Here is a 16,447-nt window from a genome sequence, read left to right as displayed (position 1 = left end):
TGTCCATCTGGAGGTTCTATTAGATAAAGTGGCTTGAGTCACCACTCACCTCCTCACAGTGTGTAAAGCAAACAGTAGAAATTAGATGATGATAGTAATACTGACACTGAAATTTGAGCGCCACAGGCAGACCAAAAAACGCTGCCATGAATCCCCCCTCTGACAAAGCCAGCAGGGAGGCTGCAGGACAGAAGAGCATCCATTCAGCCCATCTGACTCAGAGAGGGTGACGGTGCAAGAGTGAGCGCCTAATACAACAGCTTACATCCACCATGTAGTGCCATCCCCATTTGTCCAAACAATCATGTCTTCCCTCTGCCCTGATCTGATCCCTCATGCCAGGATTGCCAAAGCCCTCTTCATCTAGACGGGCGTCACCCCCAGAGGCTCAAGGGTTGTTGACGTACAGTTTTCGCCATGTCTGCCTGTCTGCTCGTCTCACTAAGGGTTATGTTCCAAAGCAGACATGACAGGAGCAGTGCCAAGAGATTTAATCCCAGTGGCAGCGACGGCAGAGGCACCAAACATCAACCCGGTCACATCATCATCCCAATGACTGCATCCTGTCATGAGCAGCATCGCACAGGCCTAATGACAAACACAGGACACACGCATATAACCCATCCGGTTTCCTCTGCACTGTTGGGCCCTGTATGGGACTGTAGAGTGCAATAGTTTACATGATGACCAGCCCTGTCTGTCTTAGCTTGGTCTGTTCTCTTCTGCCCCCATCTTTGTAGCCCAGAGACAGGCCTTCTGTCTGTCTGAGTGTTTGTTAAAGCCGCTCATGCGCTATCTGTCAGCAGACTAGGGGCGTAGCTGGAAAGAGCGCTGCGTGTTTATAGCATTAGACCAAACGAGTGAATCAAGCTGGCTGCCTTGTCTATGAAGCTGTAGCGTGACTGAGTGGTGATGCCACTCTCTTCACCCCCTTTCTCGTTCTCATCAAACACCGCAGGGCGCTAAGGAGGAAGAGGTCAGACAGGGCCATGTTTCACAGGGCTTAGATTTGAACTGCTGTGTGTGCACGCAGACGTGCACGTGGAAGTTTTTTGTGAGTGTGTTTTTGTCGTGGAAGACAGAATAAGCTCAACTGATCCATGAAATCCACACTTTTCCTTTGTTGTTTTTTTTGGTATCATTAGAGGTGTCAAATGGTTTGCACACTGAAATATTGTGAAGAGAATAACAAAAGGGAAGACAAAAGAGGGCAATTATATTGCCAAAAGTTGACAATGTTCTGGCAAACTATCTATTTGACATTAAACGATGGGATCTTGTGCTGACAAAAATCAGCTTGGGAAATAGGAACCATCATTATATGAGAACAATTTCTTCATATATAGCATCAAATTCAGCTTCTGACATCATGTCAAACATATGGTACTCCTGCAATCTTGTATTCTGCAGTCACTCTACTAAGTTTGATGGTTTTTCACATTCCTGATAAAGGGTAAAGAGAAATCTGTCCTTCAAGTTTATCTATACAACCTCTGAGGAACAGAAGTTCAGCTATATGCAGAGACATGCTTAGTCCTTGCATATTCCAAAGATATAGGTCAGTGTAGGAAAAAAATGCAGCGTATGTTAAGAGCTAATGTATAATTTAAGATTAAATAATGCATGGATAATGCTGAATGACTTCATCGTAGGTCTTGGCTCTTTACATATAGATGATTACTGCTGTGTAGTACCACAAGATGGCAATGTTGCTCCATCCCTGAGCCCTGACATTACGGCTGGCCCAGGAGAGAGAGAGGGAACAGAGAGAAGAAGAAAGATAGAAAGCACAGACAGAAAGCAAAAGAGGGATTTTTTTTACTCTTTATGTAGCCCCCTCATGTAGCCTGGCAGCTAGAAGGCATCTCACACTCATCCTCTTTGTCCCAACAACTCCCAAAGTTAATGACTTTACGCATTACTGCAAATGGGGCTTGGTTTTTACATTAAGCCACAGATGTAATGAATACAGTAGGCCGTTGTTGTTCAGTGGCTGTCCTGAGGTAAGGCTTTATGTTGGAATATGTCCTAAAAACTGATAGGAAGCAGAGAAGTGAGGAGGATAACAATATAGCTGAGATGATAGTCTGGGCTGCCTTGTCAGTATGCAGCCAGCATGGGTTTGTGTGCTTGTAAAGCTGCTGACAGGGTCCTCTTTACCTGGACGCATCACCAATAATTGGCCACTGGCATATCAGTCACCGGCCCCTGCCAGACACACCCAAATCACAGTCTGGCTGTTAAAGGCATCTTAACAGCTCTCTCAGAGATTTTCAATGCCCCGTTAAGGTCCCCATTTGGCTGTTATCATCATCAGACAAACCCGGACCTTTTTTCCAAAACATTGCCTCAGTCTCTGGGCCAGTCTGGAGACTCATAAAAAAACATCTCACAGAGCATTAGTAAAGCTGATAACAACAAGGATCAATCCATTGAGAATGGAAGAAGCAGTGGGGCAGTGAAGGGGTGGAGGAGTGGTGGGGGGGAGCAGGGTTTGGTGAGTCAGACATTCTTGCTCCCACGCACTAACATGAATCAATAACCAGCTTGCTGCCCTCCAGTGCCTTGACTTCCTTCTCGGGCCACAGAGGAGGTGCACTCTCAGCCTGGCCGGAGTGGTGCCAGAGGGTCCAGTGAGAGAGGTGAACTTTGACCCGTGACTGGCAGACGGCTCCAAGAAGAAAACACACACACACACACTCATATAGCAGAGTAGGCACACTGGCCGGGGATGTTCTCTGACTGAGGTGCTGAGGGCACTTAGTGTACCAGCTATCAGCTAATAGGACCAGACAATACATCCTCAGACAAAAACAACAGCCACTATGTTCAGTCTTTCCATGCAAACAGACACATAAAGACTATTAAGACCTTTTTAGAGGAGACAATAACTGTTTATATTAAAGGCTATTCTTAAACGTGGAGGCTTCAAATACTCACACATGGGCTTGAGCTGGCCGATCAGCTCCTCCTTGGTCCATTTGGCCCACTCCTTCTTGTCTGTATTGATGGAGCACAGAATCGGACCACATGGTTTCCCACAATCCTCAATGGCAGGGACATTCAAATAGTGGACGAGCACAATATCAGGGTTCTGTGGGAAGAGAGAGAGGGGGAGGGAGAGGGAAGAGGAAGTTAAAGGAGATTACATAATGGATAGTCTGGCTATGGAAGCATGACTTCTTTAGGATACAGCAGCGAGGAGCGTTAGTGACACAGGGATACTGCCAGCGCTTTTTATGTTGAGGAAGCTGGAACTGGACTATTAAAAATACATCATAACAAAGCCCAAGAACAGAAGAGTAAATGCAAAACCAAACACAACTAGGGAGCAGAACAAATCTGGGATCAGAAATTGACAATAATCCCTCCTCATTATGTTGCTATCTGTATCTTTGTATCTCCAAATGAGTGTTTGTGCTCATCTATGCGTGTATTTGTATGTGCATGTGTGTCATAATTACAATGTGAGCTCATGTAACACACTTATGGCATTTTGTCAAGTCCTCCCACATGATGAGTCGATGCCCTCAATTAACTCCGCCTGTGTTTACCAAGTCAAAACTCAACAATTTGCCGCCTGCAAATTGTTACAGGGTTACCGCGCTAAATTCCCCTAAATTGACAGCTTATGAGTAATAGGTAGCGTTTAAAGGGATGTTGCGCTGGTGTGAGTAATATCAATTCGCTTCTGTGATCATAAAAGCTTTGATTATTTAGCACGGCAAAGGAATGTTCCCGGTTCAGTCCTTGATGGTTTCAATTCATTACAAACATCCAACACAACGCACAAAAACAGAATACATTCCAGCACTAACAAATAGGATACAAATAGAAGCTGCTCAGCTCAAGACTGGGTTGTGATAGCTAAATATCAGCAGGTAAACAGCATATGGAAAAAGAAATGTCATCAGCTGTATGTCAGAAAAAGGGTAAACAAACCCCCACTTACATGCGTGAATGCACCCGCATCTAAACAAGACGCAGAAATCGACAAACCACGAGGACCCTGATAGAGAAAAATGCCGTGACAACATGTGTGTGTGACTGCAGTTTGAAGCTTCATCAGTACTAAGTGGCAAATAAATCAAGGGCACTGCTACTGTAGGTCTGTGCTCCCTCTCAGTGTGTACCATTAATCTACGACTACATCACCCCCTCTCTCTATCGCTCCTTCTCCCTCCTTTTCATCAGACAGGGGTGTGGCTGGGGGGGAGACTCACATAGGGGAGAAACAATCACATCTTTGTGAAAACATCCCAAATGTTCCGATTACTGTCATGTGATTATGTGTGTGTAGTCACAGCTCCACAAAACAACTTAACCAAGCTTTACTTTTACAGCTCTCTTCATTCAAACACCCAAAGTGCATTATACAGGAACAAACAGAATGAACAATATGAACGATAAATGATACTATTTGATTATCCTCTGACATCATGTACAGGATGAGGCTCATATGCGTCAACAATGCCATATATTTGTGTCCCAGGTTGTTGGTCGTATTATCTGAGGTATCACATCAACTCACAGTCTCTCTGTTGGTAAGCAACTAAAAAAAACCCAACAGTCTGAGAAGGAAATACGGCCGTATTAAAAAGCAGAAAACAAATTACTAAAATGTAAGAACTACAGTCAGATAACAGCTAAAGTTAGCATTCAGCTTCTTGCTAGCTTATGCTTCCATGTGCTAGAAAAAGATTGAAAATGCTTTTATTTCTAAGTGACTCAATGAAAAGTGAAATGTACCAGTTAGCTATATTAGCTCTGAGGTGGTTAAATGCGAGCATTACTTCTTCTCCATTGATAACAACAGGCGGAATAAATATGTTGTTTTAGTTCAATCTGCAGTTTTTTCTTCTTTTCATAAATATATTACAGAATGACATTGGAAAGGTACACTACCAGTCAAAAGTTTGGAAACACCTTCTCATTCAAGGGTTTGTATTTGTTTTAATTATTTGAAACACTGTAGATTAATACCAAAGACATCAAAACTATGAAAGAACATATATGGAATTATTTAATGAACAAAAAAGTCTTAAACAAACCAGAATATGTTTTATATTTTAGATTCTGTAAAGTAGCCCTCTTTTTCCTTCATGACAGCTTTGCACACTCTTGGTATTCTCTCAGTCTGCTTCATGAAGTGGTCTCCTGGAATGGTTTCTAATTAACATGAGCCTTGTCAAGAGTTCATTTGTAGAATGACTTGCCTTCTTAATGTGTTTGAGACCATCAGTTGTGTTGTTCAGAGGTAGGGTTAGTACACAATGGATGGCCCTATTTGACTACTGTTGTAATCCATATTATGGCAAAACAAGATTATTTCATAGTTTTGATTTCTTCAGTATTAATCTACAATGTCGAAAATAATTAGAATAAATAAAAACCATTGAATGAGAAGGTGTCTCCAAACTTTTGACTGATAGTGTATATATATGACTAACAACATGAAATGGAATTTACTTGTTAGATACTGTGTATTATCAATATGCTAGCATTCTCTCATCTAACAGGAGTTTGGTTTCTTGCTTAAAATCATGGCCCATTGTTCGTCCGTCTTTTCACTACTATTACACAATAAACTGGAAAGGTACGTTTATCTAAATTACAATGTTAAATGGAGTTCACTTAGTAGCTGTATTGACAAGCTTTTGTGTAACAGTAGCTAATGAGTGATCTAGACTGCTGCTTTACTTACAAATAAGACCTGCTTTTCACAAGTATTACACATTAAATTGGAGTGGTATGTATGGCTTAACAACCTTACTGTGCTGTTACACAGTTGAAATATGTTCATTTTATTCCTGTTTTATTATAAGTTTCAGTTTGGTGTTGTCACTTTAAGAGTGACAGAAAGTGTGCCTCTAATGGTTGGGTCACATGACCTGTGAACAGAAAGGAAAAGAGCATTAGAGAGCATGGTGGTGTTTTTTAATGGCAGTAGCAATCCAGGGACATCTGCCTGAACATTCTTGTTTTTGATAGCATCGTGGGTAAGTGTTCTTTGTATAATGTATATCTTTATTGGTAGCAGATTATTTTTGGGATTAACGTATTTTATAGTGTGACACTGCGTTCCCTAGTTAATGGTAATAAATAAATACATAGATATATAAATAAGGTTACGTTAAAAGGATTTAATTCATTAGAGGTGATATATGTTTATTAACGCTGTATATATGTCAAAGCAACACTGATATTGTTTTCTGTACATTTTATAGTTTCACCCTTTTCTGAGGTACCAATAAACCTGTGGACAAGCAGACAACGTCTTCAGAGTCTTGGTGTAAAGAAAGAGTTTAGCTGTCTGTCAAGGTGTATACAGGACATACTGAGGACAGAACACTTACATAAAATGGAATCTACTTTTTAGCTATATTAACAATGAAGTGCCCAAATGCTAACATTACTTCTTGACCAATGATAGCTAATGGGGAATCAAATGTGCTGTATTACCTCAAAATTTCCCTGCTGCTTCTCTATCTTTCCACAATCAATTGCCTTTTCAGTAACAGAACAATCAGTAAGGTGTAAAATGATTTTGAGTCATATTCTCTACAAATGTATGACTCAAAACCTGAATCACAACAGTACAACATCTACATTCAAGCTTCCAAGCCTGTACATGACACCAGAGGAAAGCGGTCACAGTGAGTATGGTGAGAAGATTATGTTTTGTAAGTGATAAAAAATAAATATGAAGTTAAATTGTAAAACAATGATTAAATGGTGTGCCAAAGCGATGACATCGCCTCACATTAGAAGCCAGATTTAAGAGGAGGAGGAGATATGACCTCCCTCTTCCACTTGTGCAGGAGCTGCTGTAGTTGTAAATTGGAGTATATTATCCCACTGCTTACCCTGCCCCCTGTCATTTTTGTGGACACCAATGTTTGGATGGAGATGGCACGGTGCATGTGTGTGTATGTGTGTGTGCGATGCCCCCCAGATGGCATCACCAGCTGTGTCAATAGCCAAGAGATGCCCTCAATCCTTGCTTGCAAAATGAGAGCGCCAAATGCAGACCGCTTCATTCAGTTATGAGCGTACATAAACGTATGTGAATGTATGGGTGCAGGTGGGAGTGAATATGCATGGACACACAGCTCAGGCATTAATGTGGGCAAACACACACACATATGCGAACAGACACACACATGCAAACAGACTGAGCAAGGACAAACTCATTAGGATACTGTAACAGACATGTATTTACTCACAAGGGTTAGCTGTACACAATCATTCACATGGCGACACACAATGTCCTCCTTCCAACACCCACAGTCCCAGCTGTTTCCTACCTTTACACACATAATCGCACAAATATGAGCACACACTGACAACGACACAAAATGCAGGAGAGTACAGCTCACTCAAACACATATATTTGGTGCTTCACTAATAAAAATCGGTCTGTCTGGAAACTTTCCTGGTTTTTTTTTTCTCCTCCTCCATTCTTGATTTCTCTCGTCTCACTTTACAACATGTTTAACAGTTCTCTCCAAACTAAAGCCCACCTCCACTTGAGGAGGAAAACAACACAATGAAAATGTAAAGCATCACATAAATCTATCAGGGTGGTAATTTAATTTAATTTCCTGCTGGCTGCTTTCTTTTTCCACAGTGTTATATCAGGACTTGGTTCTGCAGGAGTAAAAAGGGGGGGAGAAAAAAAGGCTGAGGAGTAACTTTTGTTTTTCCTGGATACAATTTTCCAGAGAAAATGAGATCTCATTAACTTATTGATTAATTGTGTAATGTAGTCTTTTGGTTGTTTTTTTCACTTGTTTCCCATGTGGGGTTTCAGGGAAGCTTTCCAGTCTGGCTTCCTGCAGTGGAAGGAAAGAGTGGGGTTCAGTTTCAGGAGCCTGTGGTGTGCATGAGTGTGTGGAAGTGAAGCTGTTTGTTTCACTGTGTCTTCGAGGTTTGTGTGATACGATGTGTGCATATGGGACTGAGCCTATAAATACATGCATGTCAGCATGTTGGCACGCACTCATGAGAGCGTCCGTGTGCCAAGCCTTCACATGTTAAGGCCTCTTAATGCATGAATGTATCATGTGTAAAAAATGCAGCGTGTCTCCAGCCAGCGTTTTGATGTTGCCGTGTTGTGTTAATGTTTACTGCGCCTCCCTAGAACAGATGGATAGATGTTGAGCTAATTACTAGCGGAGTCTTGGGGAGTCAGCCATGGGGGCGGAAGGCCTGCTGAGTGGGTGGTGGTGCGCCTTTCTGCCCCCTCCCTTTCTCCAATCTCTCCATCTCTTTGACAAATACATCAGCATACAAAAGCATGCTTGCTCATTCAACTGAGCCCACAGTCATGATCACACACACACATAAAAAGACTGATACAAAGAGTATGAGTCGTGTGGAAAAGTTGATACAAACATGCATATATGCATATGCAGGACATCGCCATCGCAACCAGAGGATAAAGGTGCTGTTGTAGCCAGGCAACAGGTTTCTCTGGCACCCACGCACACAGAGGCAGCCAGTGCTCCTACGATCTCACAATGACTGCCTACCTCGTCCTGAAGTCATACACCCTGTTCAACGCCAAAGACGAGGAGGGAGGAAAAGAACTTGAAAGAGAGAGAGAGCAAGGTAGATGCTAATGGGGCTGAGGACACAGATGGAGCTAAATGTCGAAGGAGACAGGTACAATGACCTTCTCGTTCCTGCTGAAAGTGCATGTTGAGCTGTGGCTCAGATGTACCTGCCTGCGACTTGAGTGTGGTGGAATCTGGTATTAGTGGTCAAGTAATGTGTCTGCTGTCTCGCCTAGTCCCCGTGCCCCCCTGCCAATAAACTGGAAAACCTCCATGTAACTACTCCAACAACCTACCAAAACTCATTAACAGACAGAGAGAGAGAACGGAGAGAGAGCTCCAGATAGAGATAGACCAAGAGCAAGAGACAGGAAGAAGAATGAGAGTAACAGCTCTTATATTGTCAGGCAGGCAGTTCTGCTCCATGGTCGTACTCCACCATAGCAGGCCTCGCTTTCACAACCCGTGCACAGGAGCGATAAGAACGCCATTAACATGAAAGGTTCTTAATTGAGAGGGGATGCTTCATGCAACGTGGATGAGCTGGGGAGCGCAGGGGGGGAAATCCTTGTTCCTCTCTGATAAAATAACCCACACCGAGAAATGGGGGGCTTCAAAGCCTGTCACACCGACAGTGAGCGCAGAGCAGATGGGGCTCAGGTATGGGAAAAGCCCCCCCCTTTATTGTGCTACTACTCTGAGGGAGGAATGTGTGGGAATAAGCAAAGAAGGAAGGGAAATGAGACAGTTCTTCATGAGAGAATTAAACTTGCAGGCTACAGGGATATCTATTTCAACATAAAATATCATGAAAGCAGGAGCAGTCAATTTTTTAGTCACAAATGCTCAGCAGCAAGGCAGAAATACAGAGGGGAGGTGTGTGCTGTTTGTGTTTGTTTGTGGATGTATCTGTGCCTTCATGTTTCTGCGTCTGCCTACATTAAATCATAAATAGCATGTGAATGAGTGTCTAGAGGCAGATTTCTGTATGTTTGTTGGCATCAGTATGCATGCAGAATGAGCCCAATGAGCTGTGAGTGTGAGTCTGAGTGCATCTGCTATTTTGACTGCATATTCATGCTGTCTGTGCCGGAGAAGTACGTGCTGGTATGTGTGTGGTGTGCGTGCCCGTGTGTGTCTGTGTGCTTTTATGTGCACATGGATCACCCCGCGTTCGATACGCATGTGTTTCATGTCGTGTGCTGTGGTCCGCTGAATGAGTATGAGAGGTTATTAAGGCCCTGCTCTCTCGGCTGTGCGGGGGCAGTTGGCCTGGCGGTGGCATAGTGATGGATGGCAGGGTGTGCCAGTCATTAGGCAGCCTCCTGGCCTCTGGCACTGAGGTTGCACTCTTAAACACCGACCTCCCCCGCCTGTCCCCAAACGCCGCTGCTCATTTCAAGGTCAACTGCCTCTATGGTGCTGTAAGTTCACCTCCACCAGGCACAAGACTTCTTCTTTTTGTTTGGAACCTTTATCGCTCACTGCCGACGGGTGTGTTTTGGAATGTGGGGGCGGCTGGCTGGTGCCGTGCCTCGTGCAGACACACAGAGGCAAAGAGGCACGCGTGCAACATGCGAGCACACACACACACCGTGGTAAACAAAACCACATGTCAAACCCTCCCAAAAAGGACAGCCTGGAGCTCCTGTCGAGGTGGTGGAGCAATCCCAAATTTGAACCCATTTTCCCCTCTCTCTCTCCAGGTCCTCTATGACAAACTCTTTCTTTAAATGTTCCCAGTTTGGAATACAGACACCCTAATTGGGGTGTCTGGAGTCAACACTCAACTTAACTGCTACAGTTCACCCTCTGCTGCACCCAGCTCTCTACCAACTACAACACCGCCTGAGTGCCAAGCTAAAACGATGCCTGGGGTGGATACCATTTCAGGAGTCAGAGCCAGTCTACTGAAGGCTCCTTAATGTGAACTGCCTCCACCGCCGCTGTCCGAGGTCTTTGAGAGTGATAGCAAAGCAGAAGGCACAGCGGGAGATCCTGATTTAGGGAAGATTCATACTCCACCTCTTTACCTCCACTACCTAGTATTCTGGCTGCGAGATATGAAAGGCAGAACTTGGAACTTTTGAGGAACAGGAAGAGGCCAGCATGTTTGAGCGTGTTTCAGAGGAAGCCAGAGGCTGAGGCCTGTGATGTTTAATTCAGGAGCACATAATCACTCCGATGGAGTTGAGAGCGGGGCTTTAAATAACTCAGCTTAGAGGGGCAGAACTACTTCACTCTGGGTGGGGGAATGCGAGCCCGTGTGCATGCGTGTGTGTGCGTACGTGCGTGTGATTGTGCGTGCCTGTGTGTAATTGTGCGTATGTGAGTGCGTTTCACATTTCGACATGTCTGCACGTGAGTATGCAAGAGAGTGCTCCTCTATTTTGGTGTGTGCATGTGTGTGGCTCCTCCCTGCTTTGAGATTTTTTATTTGTGCAGTGCAGCACAGTAAAAGGTGGAGTGTGTTTGTTGCTGTGCCAAGCATCTGCATGCATTACAATAAAAGTGCAAAAGGCCAGCATTCAGAGGCTGAATATTGAGGAGCATTGAGGATGCCAAGCAGGCAGGCAGTAAGTCAGGCGGTAAGGCAGGCAGTGAGGCATTGAAGCCCCTTTAGCTGCCACAACTCAACTCACAGTTTTACAGCCTACTTATTCTTCCTAAGGCCCTCGCAGAGCACACTACCCTCTCCATTAGCTGTGGTGGTCCCATGTGAGAGGCCACGCTGCCCAGGGGTGAGCACAGAAAAGGCCATCAGGAGCCAATCCGGCTGCTATAATGGCCACGGCTGAGCCCATGGCACTGATCCTAATATTCAGTGTCCATCCAGGTGACACAGAGTCACGCTGGAATCAAAAGAGGGAGAGGAAGTGACTGAGCTCTCTCAGACACAGGCAGGATTTAACCGTGTGCTCTCTCCTCATGCTTCTTTTCCTTTTGTTTCTGCCTCAAAATAACCTCTCAACCTCTGGCTTTCTGCAAGTCTTTTCCACTTGCTTGCTCTCACATTTTCATCTCTTTCCTCTGAGGGCATAGTGCAATTCATTTGGAGGGAGGAAAACACAGCTAATGCCATCTCTCTGTACTCCCTCCCCTCCACGTTCCCTTTCATATCAGCGCGGAGTCTGATTTGTTTGTGTGCGTCGTCTTTCTCCCCGTGCCAGTCGACAAGGCGTGCTATTTATGTGCCTCTGCCCGCGTCTGTGAGCGAATCAGGACTTCACAGGAGCAGCCAGGGGAGGAAGATGTGCTGGTGCATTTCTAAACAGGGAGACACAGGGAGGACTGATGTGTGTCCAGCAGCAAGACGGTCCAACCTGGCCGCTATCTGCTTCTGAAACGGCCCGCTGAACAACAATAGATAACACCAGTAGTCGGCATCTACAACTGTTTCGGTTGTTACAGAAAACAGAGCCACTCAGGCACAGCCTATCGAAGCATAAACGCACATGTATTTAGATATGTACTTCCTCTACATGTGCATCAAGAGACTCACACACTATGACAACAGCAATGGCCACAGGACTACTGAGCCTGTGTGCTCTGTCAAGCATGGTGAGGGGCTCATTATTATTACTGGGCTGGATACTGGAGCAGCCCCAGAGCTCAGCTTGGCAAGACCTTTCTCTGGAGACACACACACACTGGCCTCCACACACACACACACTCCATACAAATGGGTAATCAAACGTCTGCCCCTGGGAAAAAAAATGCTCAAATGGTTTCCTAGCAACCCATGGTGTGTATTGGGTCCACATGAAAAATGAAAAAATAAAGACAGCGTGTGTGTGTGTGTGTGCGTGTGTGAGCAAGTGTGTGTGTGAGACAGAATGAAAGAATGAGGTTGAGATTAACAGCGCATATTAAAGGGAGATAGAAGCGTTTATAGGGTGAAGTACAGAAGGGTCAGAGATAAGGAGAAGTGAATGGGATATGAAAAGGTAATGAAGAGAGGGAAAGAGAAAAATGCGCCATCAGAAGTGTGCCAATCTGATCGACAAACACGCGCATTTCCCCGGCCTCTCCACAGGGGCAGTGTTGACTGCAAGTTGATCGTCGGAGCAGGTCCACAGACAGTTAAGGTCATGGAAATGTGCTATCAAATCACAGCTCGGAGACAGAGAGATCATCGTGGGAATAAATCAGTATCTTACACACTGTTACAAATATGTAGCAGCGCTGCAGGGGAGAAGATTATGCAAGAAGCAAAGCATAGGCTTTAGGAAACGGTGTAAAACACTGCGCTGCGGATCACACCGGGTTCAAATGCAAAACACAGGGGGGTTACACGACACCAAAGGCGCACAATCAGGTGAGAGTAGTGGTTTGTAAAATTGCTGTAGAGTATTGTACAAAAAGGCAAAGCTGAATCTCTAGGGCTCTGTAGAGTGTTTTGATCATTGCGACTAAAACACAGCAACCCCCCTTTAACAAAAATGATCCAACAAATAGACAGAGTTACATTCTATTTGTTTATCTGTGCGCAAGTGTGTGAAATGCAAGGAGCAAAGCAGCGTGTAATAGTGTGTGTGTGTATGTGTGTGTGTGTGTGTGTTTCCGTCAGATACTAGTGCGTGCGATTGTGTGTGTGCATGTTTGGTACATCTGTCTGTGAAATTGTGTGTGCGCGCTAGTGAGAAGCGTACTATCTCCATCCAGCAGCTGCCACAAAGAGGCTTCCCAAAACAAGCGCAGGGCCATGACAGAGACAGAGCGACCGCAGCCTTCTGCTGGTGTAATAGGAAATTAATTGAGACCATCAATATGGTATTAATCATTAAAGCACAGGTGCTGAGGTGGCACTTTGCTGACTGCTCGACTGTTGGCAGCACACACAGTAAAAGTTTGACCTGCTGTTTAGCGAAAATGTACGAGGGGGACAAAAGAGAGGAGTAGAGACAAAGGGAAATGGGGGGAAAATAGGAGTCTGGATCCTCGATTAGAACACATGTGGACAGTGTGGCAGTTTTAACACACAGCATCCAAGGTCATTCTTGCTTTCCCTGGGAAATAAATTGTGTTCACCCCTTTTCAGCTCCCTCAGATAGCAGCTAAATCCAGAGACAGAAATTGAATAGGCGTGGGTTTTCTGAAAGACGTCCAAATCAGAAAATGTCAGGTAAATTTGGGGAAATATTCATCAACTCCCTAGGAAGCCATGTTTCCTATAACACCTAATCCTTTGTGAGGCTGAGCACAGTGAGGACTGGAGTGCCGGTGTTAATCAGCCGGAGGAGAGCCAAATTGCGGCAACTACATTAAGCCGTTAAGCACACCACGTCTCCAAATTGTTGAAGGTGTCTCACTGAGATGAATGCTCCTTCTTATGAATAAAACATCGCACACATACAAACCCAGACGCATGCTTGCTTTATGTACGTGTGCATGTGTGTGTCCCTCTCGCTGAGCGACAGCTGTGCAGCATGGAGGGGTTGAAGTTGTGTGGTGAAGTTTGACAGGGGGTGAATTTCCGACTTCTGAGTGAAGTCCAGCACCAGCTAACCTCCACAGGCACTTCACACCAAACCCTCTCTGGCCTGTGTCTGTCTGTCTGTGTCAGGACTGAGCCTATGAAATGTTTATGATTCAGGAGCTGTAAGATAGGACGGAGATTGATCTGGATTGAAAGGCAAATAAGATTGCCAAAGCTCAGAGTCAGCTGAAAAGCCGGCAGAGGCAGCAGAGAGGGGAAAAGAAAAAGAAAGTAAGAGGAGAAAATGCATTAACACGGGTCTGGCCCTCAGAGAGGATGGAGTAATGACTACTTCCTCGACACACACTCACAGAATACTTTGAAGTGAATGTGGACACACTGTCATGACCAGCTGATTGATGATGTGTGTGTGTAGGTGTGTGTCTGTCTGTGTTCGTTTGTATGATGCTGTCATGTTTCAAAGCTGCAGCTCCAGACTCCTGACGCTATCTGTGCTCTGTGATGTGTTTGATAGGCAGGTCACATGTAGAAAAAAGGTCACCTGTTGGCTGAGATATAAAATTTATAGGATTGACCTCCAGCTAGACACGTCTGCGTCAGCACATGGAGAGATTTTGTGTAGTTTCACTGACATGTTCCTGCATTTACATGGCACATTGCAGGGCTCCTGGTAGCTCAGTTAGTAGACCAACCACCTCATGTAGATAGGTTAAATCCTTGACACAGCAGCCTGAGCCCAACTGCTGGATCATTCGCTGCATTCAGGCCGATCTAATGAAGGAAAATACCAAAATCAAAACATAAAACGTTGTTCCCTGACTGACCAAACAGCCAACCAATTGCAGCCTTCTGACATCATCATTTTGCTGCTACTTCTTTCACCCCCCATTCTAAAGTTTTCCAAGTCAAAATTATCCTGCATATTTCCCCTCTGCCTGTTGACACTGTGGCATAACGTTACTTTCTGTTTGCATTCTTAATTGGGAAACAATATTGTTAACATTGTGGCAAAAACACTAGCTTTTCAGGGTGAGACAAGACCCCTTCTCTTCACGTCTGAGTCCTGGCAAGGCAAGGCAAGTTTATTTATAAAGCACCATTCATACAAAGAGCAATTCAAAGTGGTTTACAGGGTTAAACACAAAAACCAGAACAGTAACAATCAATAAAACATACAACAAACATTTACATTTTATATGCGGCCAGTTATGTTTGATCTACTCTCTCTCTCTCTCTGTACTTATGTAACGCAATGTACATCGTAAATAGTGTTGGGTCTTATTATTTATTTAAATTAGGAGGGATTATTATAAATAATCAGCCCCCCTTCGCTGCTCTGAAGTCCGTAATTTGCAGAGTCTCACTGTCCTGCTGGACACATAATCAGGACTGGTCTTGTCTTAACCGAAATGAACCTTTAATTAATCGATTAATCACAGAACTTCTTCTCAAGGATTAAGACTCACACATTGAGTCTTTACTGTGTCTGTCACAGCCCGAAGCTGGCTCAGACCTCTCGACACCCCTGCTGGGTGCCCGTATGCCCAACATCTAATAGATCCAATATCAGGTTAATTCCATAACGCCACACCTTGTCAGAAAATACCCAATTTAAAATATGACAAAAACAAACATAAGCATTAAAACATAACATATTTTAAAATCTAAGATCAAAGAAAGAAAGAAAGTAAATTTAGTTACAAAACTGAATTAAAACTCGGTTTGTTAAAAGAAATTAAAAGTTTGTAGTTACAGAAATAAAAACTAAGGTTTAAAAATGGGTTTGCATCCATTATTGAGCAGTGTAAGCAGCGTGAAAGATGAATGTTTTTAGTCTGGACTTAAAAGTGGTCAGAGTCGGGGCTTGTCTAATACTCTCTGAGAGGTTATTCCAGGTCTGTGCTGCATAATAACAAAATGCTGCTTCTCCATGCTTTGTTCTGACTCTTGGTCAGTAGGCCAGCCCCAGATGTTCGTAGTGTCCTTCAGGGTTCATATGACACAAGCACGTCAGAGATGTATTTTGGTGCTGAGCCACAGAGAGATTTACAGACCAGCAGATAGACTTTAAAATTGCCCAGAGTCCTGCTCACCCACCCGGTATTCCAATTTGCACAACAACCCGCTCACTGTACATTACCCCATAATTTAAAAACTCTAATAACCCTGTTTATTTCTTCGTTATCCTCACTTTACTGCTTTTTAAAAATTAGTCAGGAACATGGAAATTCTAAATACAGTTGTTAGAAGGCTTATTAGCAAATGCAAAAATCGCTGCAACCTGGTTCAGGAGACTAAAGAGCGTTTTCTGTGTGTACCAATTTGATGTTATAGCAGAAAGTGATACACAGACAAAGATAACTTTCAGCAGTATCAAAACAGCACTCCGCCAGAGACCCTGCCTCACTAAGACCCCCTGCTGATAACCCATCAGATGTGATACTTCATG

At 44.1% G+C, this 16,447-nt stretch overlaps 1 protein-coding gene and 1 long non-coding RNA gene across 2 annotated transcripts in view; one reads left to right on the top strand and one right to left on the bottom strand.

The window, feature by feature from the left end:
• Nucleotides 1-16,447, bottom strand: part of camta1a (calmodulin binding transcription activator 1a) — a 262,194-nt gene that overhangs the window by 36,782 nt on the left and 208,965 nt on the right. The window contains exon 5 of the mRNA XM_034695093.1: nt 2,941-3,094. Coding sequence (XP_034550984.1) covers nt 2,941-3,094 — 154 coding nt within the window. The remainder of the gene's footprint in view (nt 1-2,940; nt 3,095-16,447) is intronic.
• On the top strand, nt 5,849-6,271 carry LOC117821076. The gene is made up of 2 exons (XR_004632903.1): nt 5,849-5,999; nt 6,228-6,271. It is a non-coding gene; the product is annotated as an uncharacterized LOC117821076 (long non-coding RNA).

This window comes from Notolabrus celidotus, chromosome 11 (assembly GCF_009762535.1).
Source record: "Notolabrus celidotus isolate fNotCel1 chromosome 11, fNotCel1.pri, whole genome shotgun sequence".
In the NCBI taxonomy this organism is placed as follows: Eukaryota; Metazoa; Chordata; class Actinopteri; order Labriformes; family Labridae; genus Notolabrus; species Notolabrus celidotus.
The sequence above is the reverse complement of the archived record's forward strand: the minus strand, read 5'-3'. Positions and strand labels throughout refer to the sequence as shown.